The 18,662-nt window shown below is 34.5% G+C and overlaps 1 protein-coding gene across 3 annotated transcripts in view; it reads right to left on the bottom strand.

The window, feature by feature from the left end:
* The window catches only part of LOC135138486 (uncharacterized protein), an 81,202-nt gene that overhangs the window by 39,433 nt on the left and 23,107 nt on the right, over positions 1-18,662 (bottom strand). For 2 of the 3 annotated variants that reach the window (XM_064068462.1, XM_064068468.1), the window contains exons 2-3: positions 7,719-8,075; positions 7,030-7,568 (exon numbers count right to left, since the gene is read on the bottom strand). In XM_064068462.1, the coding sequence (XP_063924532.1) occupies positions 7,030-7,568; positions 7,719-8,071 (892 nt within the window). In that variant the 5' untranslated portion in view covers positions 8,072-8,075. The remainder of the gene's footprint in view (positions 1-7,029; positions 7,569-7,718; positions 8,076-18,662) is intronic. The other variant, XM_064068476.1, reaches the window with a different exon arrangement.

Below are 18,662 nucleotides of genomic sequence, written 5' to 3'. Positions count from 1 at the left end.
CACGCGAAGAAACACGTCGATGGGGCATTAAAGGGGCGTCCACGGCGCTAGATGGCGCCACCAACATAGTCACATTTTGTGTATAAATAATCGCGAAAATTTATTTGTGTTGTTTTTTTTTTGAAATGTGGTTCGTTTGACACAAAAAGCGTTTAATCAATGTTTAACCCGGAAAAATGAAACACGGCTCCCAATTTCCCATTTATTACGCTAGCAAAGCATGTGTCAGGTGTCACTGAAATCATTTGTCATATTAATAAATATCGTGTTTTGTTGTCAAAATAAATACAAATCGTACAAATCTGTTCCTAGTTTAATTAATAACACGTACTTTGACGTTTTAATTCCACGAGAAATGGAAGAAAAATGATAAGCACGAATGCGGCAACATCTGTATTGTGTTACCTGCGTCATTTTACATTGGTCACATAAACGTTGACTGTAATCTCTTTCTATACCTCAATACAGAAAGAAATCGTTTAGCAAAATTACTCTTAAAAACCCTCGGAATGACTTTCAGACTCAAATACGAGTTCCCAAATTTTAAAAGTGTGTAGATCTGACACCAATCGGACCACCATTACGAAAATAACTGAGAAAAGGGCTTTTTAAAACTTTGTGGATTTAATTTTTTAATCAAAACTCTTATAAACTAATTAAGTTTTTTTTAAATTAGATGAATTATCATTAGTCGTTTAGTTAGTGTAAGATACTGTTGTGATTTTTGACCTGACATTCTTGACAAAACATGGCGACAAAAAATTAAAAATTCTAAAACGCGGAATTTTAAAAATGAGAAAGTTGAAAGTTGAAAATGTCAAAACTCCACAATCTAAAGATATCAAAATTTTAAAAGTTCGAAAGTCGCAGTTTTAACGTAGAGCGAAGCGAGCAAAATTTCTTTTACAAATTTATTGGTACGAAAGAAGTTTGCAAAAACGTCAAAAATATCAGAGAAACGAAATCCACAAAATTTATTACATGAATAGACTTCATACGGGGAAAAGGATACAGTATACAAGAAGTAGGAGGAGCTCGCGGAGCGAGCGACTCGTTACTAAATTATAATAAATTATATGATTGACTTGATACTTTAGGGCGAGCTATAAGCGTTAGAAATACATTGAAAACTTATAAATTTCTTATTCAAAACTCCTACAAGATTAATGGAAATTTTTGAAATTATATGAATTATCTTTAAGTCGTTTAGTCAGTGTAAGATATTTTTGTGATTTTTGACCCGAGATTTTCTGCAAAACTGCGTCAAAAAATTAAAAATTCTTACTCGCGCAATTTTAAAAATGAGAAAGTCAAAAGTTGAAAATGTCAAAACTCCACAATCTAAAGATATCAAAATTTAAAAAGTTCGAAAATCACAAGTCTAACGTAGAGCGAAGCGAGCAAAATTTTCCTTACAAATTTATTGGAACGAAAGAAGTCTGCAATACGTCAAATATATCAAAGAAACGAAATCCACAAAATTTATTATATGAATAGACTTCATACGGGGAAAAGGATACAGTTTACAAGAAGTAGGTGGAGCTCGCAGAGCGAGCGACTCGCTACTAAATTATCAATATATTATATGATTGACTTGATAATTTAGGGCGAGCTATAAGCGTTAGAGATACATTGAAAACATGTAAATTTCTTATTCAAAACTCCTATAAATTTAATGGAAAATTTTGAAATTATATGAATTATCTTTAAGTCGTTTAGTCAGTGTAAGGTATTTTTGTGATTTTTGACCCGAGATTTTCTACAAAACTGCGTCAAAAAATTAAAAATTCTTACTCGCGCAATTTTAAAAATGAGAAAGTCAAAAGTTGAAAACGTCAAAACTCCACAATCTAAAGATATCAAAATTTAAAAAATTCGAAAATCACAATTCTAACCTAGAGCGAAGCGAGCAAAATTTTCCTTACAAATTTATTGGAACGAAAGAAGTTTGCAATACGTCAAATAAGGATACAGTATACAAGAAGTAGCTGGAGCTCGCGGAGCGAGCGACTCGTTACTAAATTATAATGTATTATATGATTGACTTGATAATTTAGGGCCAGCTATAAGCGCTAGAAATACATTGAAAACTTATAAATTTCGTATTCAAAACTCCCATAAAATTAATGGAAATTTTTGAAATTATATGAATTATCTTTAAGTCGTTTAGTCAGTGTGAGATATTTTTGTGATTTTTGACCCGAGATTTTCTGCAAAACTGCATCTAAAAATTAAAAATTCTTACTCGCGCAATTTTAAAAATGAGAAAATCAAAAGTCGAAAATGTCAAAACTCCACAATCTAAAGATATCAAAATTTAAAAAGTTCGAAAATCACAATTCTACGTAGAGCGAAGCGAGCAAAATTTTCCTTACAAATTTATTGGAACGAAAGAAGTTTGCAATACGTCAAAGAAGGATACAGTATACAAGAAGTAGCTGGAGCTCGCGGAGCGAGCGACTCGTTACTAAATAATAATAAATTATATGATAGACTTGATAATTTAGGGCGAGTTATAAGCGTTAGAAAGACATTGAAAACTTATAAATTTCTGGTTCAAAACTCCTACAAAATTAATGGAAATTTTTGAAATTATATGAATTATCTTTAAGTCGTTTAGTCAGTGTAAGGTATTTTTGTGATTTTTGACTCGAGAGACTTTCTGCAAAACTGCGTCAAAAAATTAAAAATTCTTACTCGGGCAATTTTAAAAATGAGAAAGTCAAAAGTTGAAAATGTCAAAACTCACAATTTAAAGATATCAAAATTTTAAAAAGTTCGAAAATCACAATTCTAACGTAGATCAAAGCGAGCAAAATTTTCCTTACAAATTTATTAGAACGAAAGAAGTTTGCAATACATCAAATATATCAAAGAAACGAAATCCACAAAATTTATTAGATGAATAGACTTCGTACGGGGAAAAGGATACAGTATACGAGAAGGAGGTGGAGCTCGCGGAGCGAGCGACTCGTTACTAAATTATAATGTATTATATGATGGACTTGATAATTTAGGGTGAGCTATAAGCATTAGAAGTACATTGAAAACTTATAAATTTCTTATTCAAAACTCCTACAAAGTTAATGGAAATTTTTGATATTATATTAATTATCTTTAAGTCGTTTAGTCAGTGTAAGGTATTTTTGTGATTTTTGACCCGAGAGATTTTCTGCAAAACTGCGTCTAAAAATTAAAAATTCTTACTCGCGCAATTTTAAAAATGAGAAAGTCAAAAGTTGAAAGTGTCAAAACTTCACAATCTAAAGATATCAAAATTTAAAAAGGTCGAAAATCACAATTCTAACGTAGAGCGAAGCGAGCAAAATTTTCCTTACAAATTTATTGGAACGAAAGAAGTTTGCAATACGTCAAATATATCAAAGAAACGAAATCCACAAAATTTATTACATGAATAGACTTCATACGAGGAAAAGGATACAACATACAAAAAGTAGGTGGAGCTCGCGGAGCGAGCGACTCATTACTAAATTATAATATATTATATGATTGACTTGATAATTTAGGGCGAGCTACAAGCATTAGAAATACATTGAAAACTTATTCATTTTTTATTCAAAACTCCTATAAATTAATGGAAATTTTTTAAATTATATGGATCATTTTTAGTCGTTTTGTGAGAATAAGACATTTTTGTGATTTTTGACCTGACATTCTCTGCATAACTTAGCGTCAAGAAATTTAAAATTCTCACTGGCGCAATTTCAAAAATAAGATCGTCAACGGTTGCAAATCTCAAAATTCCCCAATCTAGAGATATCAAAACTTAAAAAGTTCGAAAGTCACAGTTTTAACGTGGAGCGAAGCGAGCAAATTTTTTTTTACAAATCTATTGGCGCGAAAGAAATTTGCAAAAATGTCAGAAATATCAGAGAAACGAAATCCACAAAATTTTTTGCATAAACAGACTTCACACAGGGAGCAAGATATAGTATACAAGAAGAAGGTGGAGCTCTCGGAGCGAGCGACTCGTTACTAAATTAGAAATACATTGAAAAGAAATTAGTTTTTAATTCCAAAATCTTATAAATCAATGGAAATTTTTAAATTAGATGAATTATCTTTCGTCGTTTAGTCGGTGTAAGATATTTTTGCAATTTTTGACCTGACATTTAAACTTAATGTCAAAAAATTAAAAATTCTCACTGGCGCAATTTCAAAAATAAAAACGTCAACGGTTGCAAATGTCAAAATTCCCCAATCTAGAGATATCAAAATTTAAAAAGTTCGAAAGTAACAGTTTTAACGTGGAGCGAAGCGAGTAAATTTTTTTTACAAATCTATTGGCACGAAAAAAGTTTGCAAAAACGTCAAAACTATCAGAGAAACGAAATCCACAAAATTTATTGCATAAACAGACTTCATACAGGGAGCAAGATATAGTTATACAAGAAGAAGGTGGAGCTCGCGGAGAGAGCGACTCGTTACTAAATTAGAAATACATTGAAAAGTAATTAATTTTTAATTCCAAAATCTTATAAATTAATGGAAATTTTTAAATTAGATGAATTATATTTGGTCGTTTAGTCAGTGTAAGATATTTTTGTAATTTTTGACCTGACATTTAAACTTAACATCAAAAAATTAAAAATTCTCACTCGCGCAATTTTAAAAATGAGAGCGTTAACGGTTGCAAATGTCAAAACTCTCCAATCTAGAGTGTATCAAAATTTAAAAAGTTCGAAAGTCACAGTTTTAACATGGAGCGAAGCGAGCAAAATTTTTTTTTACAAATCTATTGGCACGAAAAAGTTTGCAAAAACGTCAAAAATATCAGAGAAACGAAATCCACAAAATCTATTGCATAAACAGACTTCATACAGGTAGCAAGATCTAGTACACAAGAAGAATGTGGAGCGTTATTAAATTAGAAATACATTGAAAAGTCATTAATTTTTTATTCAAAAATCTTATAAATTAATGAAAATTTTTTTGTATGTAAAAACAGAAAATCAGGTCACAACTCTCATCAATAAGATGTGTATTTCCACCAAAACCTGCTTTTGATACAATGATACCAACTCAAAACCTCATATTTCAGCAAATGTTCACTAAAAGAACATTAAAAATCAAATAAAAAATCGAACATCTTGAAATTGTCTAAATCTGAAAACATGTCAAAATAATGAAACCCAAAAATCATGGAGCGAGCGAAGCGAGCGTCATTTTTTATACAAATTTAATGGAACGAAGGAAGGATAATAAACTTCCCGCAGTGAGCAATATGTTGCATCCGGGAAGATAGTGGAGCTCGCGGAGCGAGCGACTCGTTACCTCACCGAATCAAAGCACGCCAGATCGACATGATAATACAGGTTTCTCGCTCCCGGTATTCATTCGGCTCTCCACTGAAAAACATTACCCAAATACTCAACATTTGTCTAGATCATTAGTCACTTCTTGCCACTAGACCGTACATTTATGCACAAACAACGACATAAATAATGTCTTCCATTTACAACAAATAAGAACTCTACATTTAGAATAAGTGGAACACGATAAACCATAAATAACCACCAGTCATTTACCAAGTGACAGATAAAAGTGAATACATATTAAATAATTCAACGACCGAAGGCGCAAAAATTACATCTATATTCCAACCGAGTGACCCACCCACAACCGAAACAAAAACAAATCGATCCGTCACTACAACCCAACCAAGATATTAAATCTCCAGCGCTCACTAATCGGCGAAAAATGTCACCACTGTGACCAACCTAACAAAATCTTCTCAACCGTCAAACCAAAAACAATCAACACTTGTCACGCCCCGTAGTCATCACACATGTAGGAATTCGTGCAATGTTTATCCCCGTATGGGAACAATTACGTCGGGGGCGTCTTCCCAAACAAAACAAATGCAAATCGCAGCCTCGAACCACCTATGGCGCCCATCTCTGCGCGTCTTGTTAACACGACTTCTTTCATTTTCTGCACGGTCATCACCCCGCAGCGCCATCTATCGGCACGCCGCAATTAGTTGCACCTCTTTGTTTGGCCTCTCGCGCGACAACCGAACGCCATCGGATGATTTACGACTAATAATCAATTTTTATTCGATTATGTGGTGCAATTATGTAAATTTGGAGGTTTTTTCGGCACGACTCGATGATTAATGTAACGAAAGTATGTGTGAAACCGAAGGTGCAGCTGAGGATGCCACCCAAGCGTCATTAACGAGAACCGAAACGTCGTAAAACGAATGGATGGTACTAATTTGTTGGGTTTAAATTAATGGGTCTAATGGCCAATAAAACGGTCGTGCGTGGGTGAGCTACAATAGTTCCAAAAACATTTCTAGTGTGAACTAGTGTGGGTATAGGGGATTCCCCGAAAATTTATTTTCCGCCGGAAGGCGTATTTTCGCCATTTCTAGTTATTACTCTTTGCCGGAATGTAGTTTTCGCAATTTCCGCCCCCTGCATCCATTACGCTCGTCGCACTTTTCCATTGCCACTCCACAAAGAGCGTTTTTCGCAGAAATTCATTTCTTATGTTTCAAAAGCGCACAGTCGCCTCCGGCTATGTTCTCAGAAGATGAATATTTATGCAAGTGGATGGTGCGAGCGCTCGATATTCTTGTCTGCGCCATTTATTTTTCGGATGACGGATGGCAGTGCTGCCAACCCCCCCGTCACTGCTCCCGTCGATACCAACCCAATGAAGAATTTATCTCCAGTGACCTCTCATCTGTTCAAAGCCCGGAACAAAGCAGCGCCATTTATTTTAAAGGATTTTAATCCCATTTAGTGCGGCTGGGCAAATTGGATTTGCGTAACAGGCCAGAACGGGTGCTTCATTTGAATTTTTCACTTGTCGTAATTAAAATCGCTAAGACCGGTGATTTTTCGGGGTCACCAAATCGCGTTTACTCCATACTGGGAGTTCGCGGAATCTGTTAATTGCGGCGAGTGTTTGGAATAAAGCCGGTTATTCAGCCGCTGATTGATTTTTGCGTAAATTGTTTACTCATTAGCGCTTTGGAAAGAGTTTCTAAATCGTTACCTTTGTTCTTGTTGAGGCTAATATTGCTCGGAAACCCCGTCAGCTTCTTCCAGGCTTTCTTCCCCCAGAAGCCCTTGCTGCCGCCATCCGTGGGCGTAGAAGTCCTCGCAGCCCCTGAAACCGACTTGGGCCTTTCAGGTCCCCGCCTCAAACTCCCGGCACCACTGCGATAACTAGCACCACTAGAACTACCACTGAACCCACTGTCAAGATCGACCAAAGGCACGGGCGACAGCAAGTCGTCGGTAGGTCCGATGGTCAACAAATCGGCCAACTGGTCCTCGGTTTCACCCTCTCGGTCCGTATCGTCACTACCCTCGCGGGACGACGACGGCATCAACATGGCCTCGATCGACAGGTTGAGTTCCCCGAGGACGCGCCGGTGGCCGCTCTGCACCCGGCGCAGCTCCTCCTCGACGAGGGTCTGGTTGATGGACATGATGCTCTGCTGGGGACGCAGACGGGCCCGGGCCACCTCGCTGATCTCCTCGTAGATGTTCTCCTCGGTCCCGTAGCGCGTTAGATAGGTATGACGAGTCCTAACAATAATATAATCATTAGTTTCTTTGTGGAAGGAGGGATGGGGTTGGTTTTAGGTGCACCGACTGGTTAGCACCCCCACAACTTGGTGCGTACCGTTATTATTATTATTATTTTTGAGTGTGAAGAGTGGGTTGTGGCGGGTTTACCTGTAGGAGCCCTCCCGGTAGGTCCCTGGGTACCTGCTGGGCACGTTGGTGTGTCTGGTCGGAGGTCCCGGCACGTAGTAGGCGTAAGAGTAGTCATTAGGCATATCCCAAGCATTTTGAGTGGAAGGTCCTGGAGCGCTCAGTAAGTGCTCTTCGGACATGGCAGAAGTGGAAGGCGGAGGGTAATTAGGTGGGGGAGGGAACTGCAAGTGGGCTCGACGGCCATGAGGGGGTGATTCTTGGGGGCACGCGCTTCCGAAGAGCCCTGAAGACCTTTCGGAGTGTGCTGAGTGGTGGGGATTCAGCTGTTCCATGGTGCATTGTTGCCGATTTGTGCGCGGGCTGCGCCACATTTACCTGGAAAAGGAGCAACATTGAATAATATACAAGTGTGGGAAAGATTGTAATCGTGTGGTGGCCAGTTGGAGAAGAACACTTGGGTGACCTATTATCCAAATGAGTGTCAATTGGTCGACCCTCTAATTAAACAGTCTGACGATGGAGCGTTTTATTTAAGTAACTTTGTAATTATAAATAAAATAGAAACGTCAGAGCGGTTAATAATAATGGAGGCGATCAATATGGCGCCAATCGATAAATCCGCTACAACTTGTTTATTATTCGGTTTAAGTAGCAAATAAAAAGTAATGAAATTGTTACTTACTTAACATTATAAGACACACATGTTTAGCATGTGTCAGTGTAGTTGCATTTGAGTCCGACGGGTAAATAAACACGCGTCGACTAGCGAAATGTGAATCTCGGGACAGATACAAATCTCGAACATAGAAAGTGGCGGCACATTTGTCTAAAAATACCGCCGCCTTGTTAAAATATCACGATTTACTCTATACTATTTCAAAGAAAAAAACATGAAAAATACACAATATTGAAGAAACACGAGTTACACCGACCCGACAAATACTTCAACACTTACTATTTGCTCACACAGGAAAATTTAATGAGCAAAAATTTGGCCACCCTCCAACTCCCGAGCCACTAAATCTCCCAACTCGAATTAAGTGTGACACAAAAAAATCCACATCAAACCAAACCGTGTTCCCACATAAAAAATCCTGACACAAATCCGTCCCAAAACGGATTACGATTCGTCCTTACTCAATCAATAACCCGATAATCACACCTTGATGCATAATTGATCAGAAGCAAATCGAACCCGATTAAGAATGGACGACAAAAGCGTCGAACGCCGACCTCGCGTAAAAAAAGACCAATCAAGGCCAAAACTAATTGATTACTACCAAAATAGAAAAATAGATCATGAATCAACGGCCACGGTTCACCCGGCAATCTGTCACAAGTCCCCAAATCCCGCAGAAAACCTGTCACATATTGTATTTTTAAACCTCCGCTGCAGCTCTAATGAAGCGGACGCGTTCTCTTAATAACCGAACCGAGATAACCATCAAAATATTTAAAACTCGTTGTACACATTTAAATTTGAGATTCGGAATCAACAGACTCGTTATTCATCTCGTTCACTGAACTTGGCGTTTCTTTCGCTTGTTGATGGCGGCGATATGTTGCCGGTGCGTTAATTGGATGTCTTTTTCGGACACGACTTCGACACATAACCTAAGATTTGGTTTCGTGTCATGGACGGGTTTCGGCTAACTGTGATCCCCAAATTTTGCGACGTGGTTGCAAATCGCGGAGGACGTGAGGTCTGTTTATGTAAGGGCGCCCCTTGGCATGAATCGCGAATTTGGGAAAGTGGAAGTTCAAGGTTGCGCTAGACGTGCGGTCGTTACATGTAAAGCACATGAAGTTGTCAGTCACAGGTGAGGGAAATTCAGGCGGACGCGACCGATGTTTGAAAAAGTTGGTGCCCGAATTTTTCGCAAAAATACAGCTCGCTTCGCACGCTGCAAAAACTAGATAGATTGGTAGATTAATTGTAGATTTGAATGGTCGGGCGGCCAAGAAAAGTGAATCAAGATCATTGGAAAATTACTATTCACGATATCAAAAAACTGAAAATCGAAAGTTCGTGTAACCGAGCAATCGAAATGTTGAAACATCGGAATATCGGTAAATAGAGAAATTGAGAAATCAAAAAATTTGAAAACTCGAAAAGGGAAAAATTTATAAATAAATACATCAAAATTTTTTTAAATCGAAAAATTGGACAGTCAAAAAATCGAAAGATCGAGCAAACGAAACAACATAAAAATTTTCGATTTTTTGATGTTTAAAATATAGAAAAATTGAAAAATCCAAAACCTGAAAAATCGAAAAGTCGAAAAATTTTAAAAAACTAAAACACTGAAATGTCAAGAAAGCGAAGCATCAAAAAATATTAAACTTAAAAACAACGAAAAATTGAATAATAGAAATAAATACTGAACAACTGAAAAATCGAAAAATTGAGAAATCGAAACATCCTAAACCGAAAAATTGAAAAATTCCAAAATCTAAAATTCAAATCGAATAGCCAACATCTCGAAGAATCGAAAATCAAAAATTTAAAAAATCGAAAAATTGTAAAAGCGAATAATTAAAGAATTGAAAAACTAAAAAATCGAGCAACTGAAATAACGCAAAAATTGAAAAATCGAAAATTCGAAAAATTGTAAACGTTTGAATAAAAAAATATCGACAAATCAAAAAATTAAAAATGGAAAAATCGAGAAATTGAACAATCAAAAAATCGAAAGATTGGAATATCGAAAAGCCGATAAGTCGAAAAATCAAAAAAATTGAGAAATCGAAACATCTAAAAATTAAGAAATCGCAGTAGGTTAAAATCGAAAAATATGAAAATTAAGGTTGAAAAATTTGAAATAAAAAAAAATCGATAGATCGAAATATTGAAAAATAGAAAAATTGAGAAATCCAACAATCCAAAAATCGAAAGATCGAAATCTCGATATATCGAGAAATTGAAAAATTAAAAAAACGAAAAATTGAAAAACTGGGAAATTTATAAAACCAAGCAATAGAAAAAACGATGATAAATCGGGAAAACGAAACATGAAAAAACTAAAAATCCAAAATTTAAAAATTCAAAAATGGAAATCTCGACGAACGAAAAAGTCGAAACATCAAGAAATTAACAATATAAAATTAAAAAAAAAATAAAATACCGAAAAAATGAAGAATCGAAACATCGAAATATAGAGAAATCGAAAAATTGAAAAATAGACAAATCTAAAAGTCGAAAAATTGAAATCCAAAAATCGAAAATTTTAAATATCGAACACTGAAAAATCAAACACCTAAAAAATTGAAGAATTGAAAAACTGAAATATTGGAAAATTGAGAAATCGGAAAATCAAAAAATCGAGAAATCGAAAACTCAGATCATTAAAGAATTGAAAAACTAAACAAAAGGGCAACTGAAAATTTCCAAAACTGAAATGACGCAAAAATTGGAAAATCGAAAAGTCGAAAAAGCGAAAAACCAGGAACTTCACAAATCTAAATCGACGAATCTAAACATCGAAAAATGTAAAGATTCAAAAAACATCGAGAAATAGAAAAGTCGCGAAGTAGTAGAACCGAAAAATTGAGAGATCGAAATCTAAAAAAACTTAAATGCTAAAAACTGAAAAACTGGAAAATTTAAAATTAAGAAACACCGAAAAATCGAGAAATTGAAGAATAAAAAAAATCGCAAGATCAGAATCTCGATAAATCGAGTAATCAAAATTTGAAAAATTGAAACATTCAAAAACTGAAAAATTGAAAAATCGAAAAATCAAAAATTTTATAAATCGAAAAATTGAAAAACTGAAAAATCTAAAACCAAGAAGTCGAAAAATCGAAAGATCGAGAAATCGAAACATCAAAAAATTGAAAAATCCAAAATTTAAAAATTCGAAAAATTGAAATATCGAAGAACTGAAAAACCGAGAACAAAAATCGAAAAATTAAAAAATGGAAAATCGAAAAATTGAAGGATCGAAAAACTGAAAAATCAAGAAATTGATAAATTCCAAAACTGACATGACGAAAAATTGAAAAATCGAAAAATTGAAAAGTCGAAAAATAAAAAACCTGAGAAATCGAAACATCAAAAGATCGAGAACTCGAGAAATCGAAAAGTACAAAACTCGAAAAATCGAATAATTAAAGAAACCAAATAGGTCAAAATCGAAAAAACGAAAAGTTAAAAATTGAAAAATTTAAAACTAAAAAAAATCGATAAATACACAAATCGAAAAATTGAGAAATTGAACAATCCAAAAATAATTGAAAAATCGAAACCTCCATAAATCGAGAACTCGAAAAATTTGAAACCTGAAAAAATGAAAAATTTAAACCGAGCAGGGGATCGATGACAAATCGGGAAATGGAGACATCAAAAAACTAAGAAATCCAAAATTTAAAAATTCAAAAAACTGAAAAATGGAAATTTCGAAGAACTGAAAAATCGAAAAATCAAGAAATCTAAAACTCCAAGATTAAAAAAAAACTAAAATGCCTATAGAAAAATAGAAAAATCGGAAAATCGTAAAAATAAAAAATCGATAAATCGAAAAGTTCAAAAATTAAAGAACCGAAATATACAAAAGTTCCAAGACCGAAATATCGAAAAGTTGAAAATTGAAAAAAAATAATTAAAGAATCAAAAAATTGGAAAATCTCATGACTAAGGCATCGAAAAATTGAAAATCAAAACTTGGAATTCCATAAATCGAGAAACCGAAATTTGAAAAAACAAAAAAAATCTGAAAAATTGAGAAACTAAAAAATCTAAAACCAAGTTGATGAAAAAGAAAGAAATCGAAACATCAAAAAACTGAAAAATCGAAAATTTAAAAATTGGAAAAAATGAAACTCGGAATATTGCATTTTCGAAAAACTGAAAACTCAAAAAATTGACAAATTCCGAAATTGATATTTCGGAAAATAGGAAAATCGAAAACCGAAAAATCGAGATATCGAAACATCTAAAAATTCAAAAATTCCAGAAGTCGACACATCAAAAGATCGAGAAAAAGTAGAAAAACCGAAAAATCAAAAAATTAAGAAAAAGAAATGGGTCAAAATCGAAAAGTTAAAAACTAAAGATTTTAGAATAAAAAAAATCGACAAATGGAAATATTGAAAGATCGAAAAATTGAGAAACTGAACAATCCAACAATCGAAATCTCAAAATCCAAAAAATTGAAAAATAGAAATCTAGAAGAATTGAAAAGTCGAAAAATCGAGAAATCTAAAACCCTAAAATAAAAAAAAAACTGAAACATTGAAAAATCGAGAAACCGCATAATCTTCGAAAATCGAAAATTTTAAATATCGATCAATTGAAAAATCAAAAACCTAAAAAATTGACAAATTAAAAAAAAAACGAAAAATTGAAGAGTCGAAAATTTGTAAAACTGAAACATCGGAAAATTGAGAAATCGAAAAATGAAAAAAATGAGAAATCGAAAAATCGGATAATTGAGGAATTCAAAAACTAAAAAATCGAGCAGTTGAAAAATTCCAAAACTTAAGCGACCCAAAAATTGGAAAATCGAAAATTCGAAGAGTCAAAAAATCGAAAAACCGGGAGTTTCACAAATCTAAACATCGAAAAATTGAAAAACTGAAAAACCTAAAACGAAGAAATCGGAAAATCTAAAGATCGAGAAACTGAAACATCAAAAACTGAAAAAATTTAAAAATTCAAAAAATTGAAAATCAGAAATATCGAAGAATTGAAAAACCGGGATCGAAAATCCAAAGATAAAAAAATCGAAAAATATAAAATTGAAAAATTGAAAAGCTAAATAAAAGCGAACAGTAGAAAAATCGATGATAAATCCAAAAATTGAAACTTTAAAAAACTGAAAAATCCAAAATTTAAAAATTCAAAAAAATTAAAACATGGAAATCCCGAAAAACTGAAAAGTCGAAAAATCGAGAAATCTAAAATCTGAAAAAAAGTAAAATATCGACAAATTGAAAAAAATACAAAATCTGGAAATCGAAATATTCAAAAATTGCAAGACCGAAATGCCGAAAAATCAAAAAACTGAAAAATCGAGAAATCGAAGAATCGTAAAATCGAAGTCCAAAATTCGAAAATTTTAAAAGTCGAACAACTGAAAATTCATACAGCTAAAAAATCGAAAAACTGAATTGAAAAATCGAAATATTGAGAAGTCGAAAAATCTAAAAATGGGAGAATCAAAAAATCAATTAGTTGAGAAATCGAAAATTAGGAACGACAAAAATTGGAAAATTAAAAAAGACGAATAATTGAAAAATCATAAAACAGAATCATCGGCAAATTAAGAAATCAAAAAATGAAAAAAACGAGAAATTGAAAATTTTAAAAATCCAACAAACATTGAGAGGGCAGAAAAATAAAATTCCAAAACTGAAATATCGAAAATTCAGAATTGGAATATCTACAATTTTGATATATTTTTCAAAACTCTCGTTGTCTAGGATAAAATTCAATACCGATTCATAAAACCGCAAGTTTAGGACTATGTGACTATTCAAAATTTAAATAACAGTTATTCCACAAAATTGTAAGATGACATCATCAATTCCTGTGCCCCCCCCCCCAATAACGGAAACATTTTGAATAACGATTTACGATGCTTCCAAGATTTCAAAGCAGTCGATTTTGCAATTTTAAAGTCAATTTTTAAAATGTTATACAATTTTGAATCTTTTAATTAAATAACATTTACTATTGTAAAATTTAGAAATCACGTCATTCCATTGTTGATGAAAATGAGCAGACAAATTTTGCCTAATAAAAATCGGGATAGATGGCAGACACACAGACGGAAACAGGAAGCATATTTTTCGTACTTAAGGGTCATAAGAGGTCCAGAAAACGTAAAAGTAGAGAGTCGGCCGACGGACTCGATTACAATACTTCCTAGTAAAAAATGAATCTTAAAAGCAATTGTGACTACTAAAGTTTGAAAGATGCTGATAAACTGAAGTGCTCGCTGCGCTCGTATTTCAAGGGTGAGTGTACAAAACTTAAAAAAAAACATTCAGAATGCCAGCGCAGCGAGCAGGTGCAGTTTTTATTAAAAAAAATTGGTCTTTGAAACATTTTCGCCCGCTTAGCTTACGCTTGGGAAGTAAAAAAAAAGGAATTGGAAGCTTTTCAGCGAAAATGTGCGGAGAGGTAGCAAAACGAATCAAAAAATGAAGGAGCAGAGAAGTGTGGCGGCTGCAGTTATTATGATCATTATTATTATTATTATTTCATTGCCGTTTTGGCAGCGTTTGCGGCTCGTTGCGCTCCCGGCCTCCGAAATAGCTCGGGTGTCGCTCTTCCGGCGGCAGCTCCGACGCACCGTCTTCTGGCGTTCCTTTCGGGTTTCTCTAAACGCGTAAATCTGCAGCTGCCGCTGTCAGTCCCGTGGGTGTTCGTCTGACCGCGGCCGCCGCAAAAAATCTGTCGTTATTAATTTTATTGTTTGTTCACGTTTCTATTGCTCGCCGTTTTATGGTTTCCATTAATTAATGCGCGCCCCGTGCGTGCATTCTCGGCTTTCGAACGGATTCTTCTGCTATTTAGGAAGTCGGAGATAATTAATGGGCGATATCGGGCAGTAGTTGGTGGGAACTCGACGTCGGTCGGTCGTGACTGTGTTGTCGAAACGGTGGGTTTTGTTGTGCGTGGCCGTATTTGGGAGATTATTATTTGGTGGAACGTACGCTTTTTTAATCATTAAAAAAGCATAAAGCATGCAAAAACAGGCGTCGACATTGCCCGAAGGCCCTGCTTTTTGTGCTCCGCATTAGTTTTACCACGCTCTTTGTTTTGTGTCGTAAAATTCAATTAACAGAAGTAACGGAGCAGAACAACGAGGTTTTTGAGTTCTTTCGGAGCACTATTCGGAATTCCTTCGGATGAATTACAAATCCGTGCATAAAAAGTGGAATATTCGTGGTGGAAGGTGGACGAAACGCGGCGGCGTTTCGACGAAAGCGCCTACCCTTAGATAAGAGGAAAAAACAAACAAGATAATATTCGACAAAGCCCCACACAACAAAATCCAAACGTATCACGCTCGAGCCATCACATCGCGTCCTTTTCAACCCCTTGGAAAAAGTCGCATCTCCATTGTTTCGGAGTTAATGCCAGCTACGTTTCAGTGCATTCAAAAGCTGGAGCATAAATGGCATGTCGTTACCCCTATTTCCTTCAAAATGCAGGTCGTGCTTATCCCTGCATTTACGCACACAATGGACCATCGTATACATTATTAACAGCCCCATTGTGATGTCGACTCACTTGCAAGCTAATATGGGGTAGTTTGGGATTTTATTAATACCACCTCATAATAATAGATCATGTGTAGCCGCGCGACCCACGGAAAATGCATAATTTAACGCTTCCAGTAAGTAGGATCGATTAGGAGTGTCATTTTACAGGAAAATGAAAACTCGCTCGGCTGAAGCTGTCAAGCTTTCAGTAAAGACGCTATAAATTTCGAAGTTGGACGGGGGTTTAAGCAGATCACGTAATTTGATTGGGACTACAAAACGCGCTTATATAGAACTAATATAGGTTAATTTGAATTTATACACACGTGACCAGAGTACCACGAGAGCTGGGACGCAAAATCGATCAACCTGGCAGTCTAACACTAAAGCGGTTAAACGAAAAGTAAAACAACTTGTGAACAACTCTTGCATGTTTAACTATCATCACAATGGATATTTTAGAATGTACACCGATTGTTATTCGACTATGAAATTTTTTTTAAACGCTAAAAACTGCCAAAGAAATAAAGACGAAAAGTAACTTCTGGAGATCGAAATCTACAAGAAAATGTCTTTAGCTAAGTTACGAAGATTTTCATATTTCCACGCGCTAATTCTGAAAAAAAAGGTAGGAATTATCGACGAAATGAGGCCCAAAAATACCTTCTAGGGATCTAAATCTACAACAAAATGTCTTTGGGTCAGTCTAGAAGGTGGTCCAAAAATGGTTGAAATTTTCTTAAAGGGTTAAGTGAAAAAAATTAGGCTTTTGAAAAGTTGCCTAAAAATTCATAAAAAAAATTGGGATATCGATTTCGACGTGCTGATTCCAAAAATATAGCATTTTGATGAACCCGGAGCAAGATTTTAGAAATAATCGGTCTGAAAGTAAATTTTTTTAAAATCCAAAAAATTGCCGTATTTCGATGGACGATTCTGGAAAAATGGTATTAGTTATCGAAGTGTGTGTTAGTAACTTCTGAAGACCAAAATCTACAAGCAAATGTCTTTACTTTAAGTTTCTTCTGCCATATTTCAACGCGGGATTCTAAAAAAATTGTAGGAGTTACCCAAGAAATGAGGCCGAAAGTAAATTCCAAAGACCGAAAAAATTGACCTTTGAAAAAGTTGGCTAAAAATTCACAAACAAATTTTGGGTAAAGATTGTGACGTGTTGATTCCAAAAATATAGCATTTCTTTGGCCCCGGGTCAAGATTGTAGAAATATGCGGTTTAAAAGCTAATTTAAAAAAAATCCAAAAAATGTCCACACTTCGACAAGGTAATTCCGAAAAAATGGTAGGAGTTATCCACGAAATAACCTCGAAACTAACTTCTTTAGACCAAAATCTGCAAAAATGTATTTACGTCAGTTTCGAAGGTGGTCAAAGTTTTCTCAAAAAGGTAGTATGTAAAAGGAAAGAAAAAAAAAAAGAAAAAGTTGCCTCAACAATCCTCAAAAAATTCTGGGATATAAATTCCGACACGCTGATTTCAAAATTGTAGCGTTGTTAGCGTCCCGATGCAATACATTAGAAATATTCGGTTTGAAAATAAAGTTGGAATTATTGAAAAAATGAGGCCTAAAGTAACTTCTGGAGATTTAAATCTACAAGAAAATATCTCTATGTAAATTTCGAAGGTGGTCGAAAAGGTCAGAAATTTTATTAATTAAATTAAATTTATTACAAAAAATTGGGCTTTTGAAAAAGTTGCCCAAAAATTACCAAAAAAATCTTGAATATAGAAATTGACGTGCCCATTCCAAAAATATGGCGCTTTTGTGGTTCCGGGCCAAGATTTTTTAATTATTCGGTTTGAAAGCCAATTTTTCTCAAAAGTTAAAAAACTGACAAATTTCAATGCGCAATTCTAAAAAAAATATAGCAGTTATCGAAGAAATGAGGCCGAAAGTAATTTCCAAAGACCGAATTTTTAAGAAAATGTCTTTATGTAAGTTTCGAAGGTGGTCGAAAAAGGGTCGAAATTTTCTTAAAGGGCGGTATTATGAAAAAAAAATAGCTATTGAAAAAGATGCCCAAAAATTCACAAAAATCTTGTATAAAACTTTCGACGTGCTGATTCCAAAAATAATAGCGCTTTTATGGTCCTGGGTCAAGATTTTATAAATAATCGGCTTAAAAGTATTTTTTTTTCATAAAAAAAAAATGTCATATTTTGATACGCGCGAGTAATAGAAGAAACGAAGCCGGAAGTAACTTTGAAAGACCGAAATCTACAAGAAAATGTCTTTGGGTAACTTTCAAAGATGGTCCTTTTTCTACGAACATTTTCTTAAGGGGGTAATATGAAAAAATTGAGATTTTGAAAAAGTTGCCTTAAAATTCACAAAAAAATATGGAATATTGAATTGGACGCACTGATTTCAAAACTATAGCGCTTTTATGGCCCCTGGCCAAGGGTTTTGAAGTATTCGGTTTGAAAGCAATTTTTTTTAAACTCAAAAAACTGCCAAATTTCAATGCGCAATTCTAAAAATAATATAGAAGTTATCGAAGAAATAAGGCTGAAAGTAAATTCCAAAGACCGAAATCTTCAAGAAAATGTCTTTATGTGAGTTTGGAAGGTGGTGCTATGAAAAAATTTAGCTATTGAAAAAGTTGCCTAAAAATTCACAAAAAAATCTTGCATAAAGATTTCGACGGGCTGATTCCAAAAATAATAGCGCTTTTATGGCCCCGGGTCAAGATCTTATAAATATTCGGCTTAAAAGTATTTTTTTTTAAC

This window comes from Zophobas morio, unplaced genomic scaffold (assembly GCF_036711695.1).
Source record: "Zophobas morio isolate AGI-343-1 ecotype UQ-CSIRO unplaced genomic scaffold, CSIRO_AGI_Zmor_V1 ptg000004l, whole genome shotgun sequence".
NCBI classification, from domain to species: Eukaryota; Metazoa; Arthropoda; class Insecta; order Coleoptera; family Tenebrionidae; genus Zophobas; species Zophobas morio.
The sequence above is the reverse complement of the archived record's forward strand: the minus strand, read 5'-3'. Positions and strand labels throughout refer to the sequence as shown.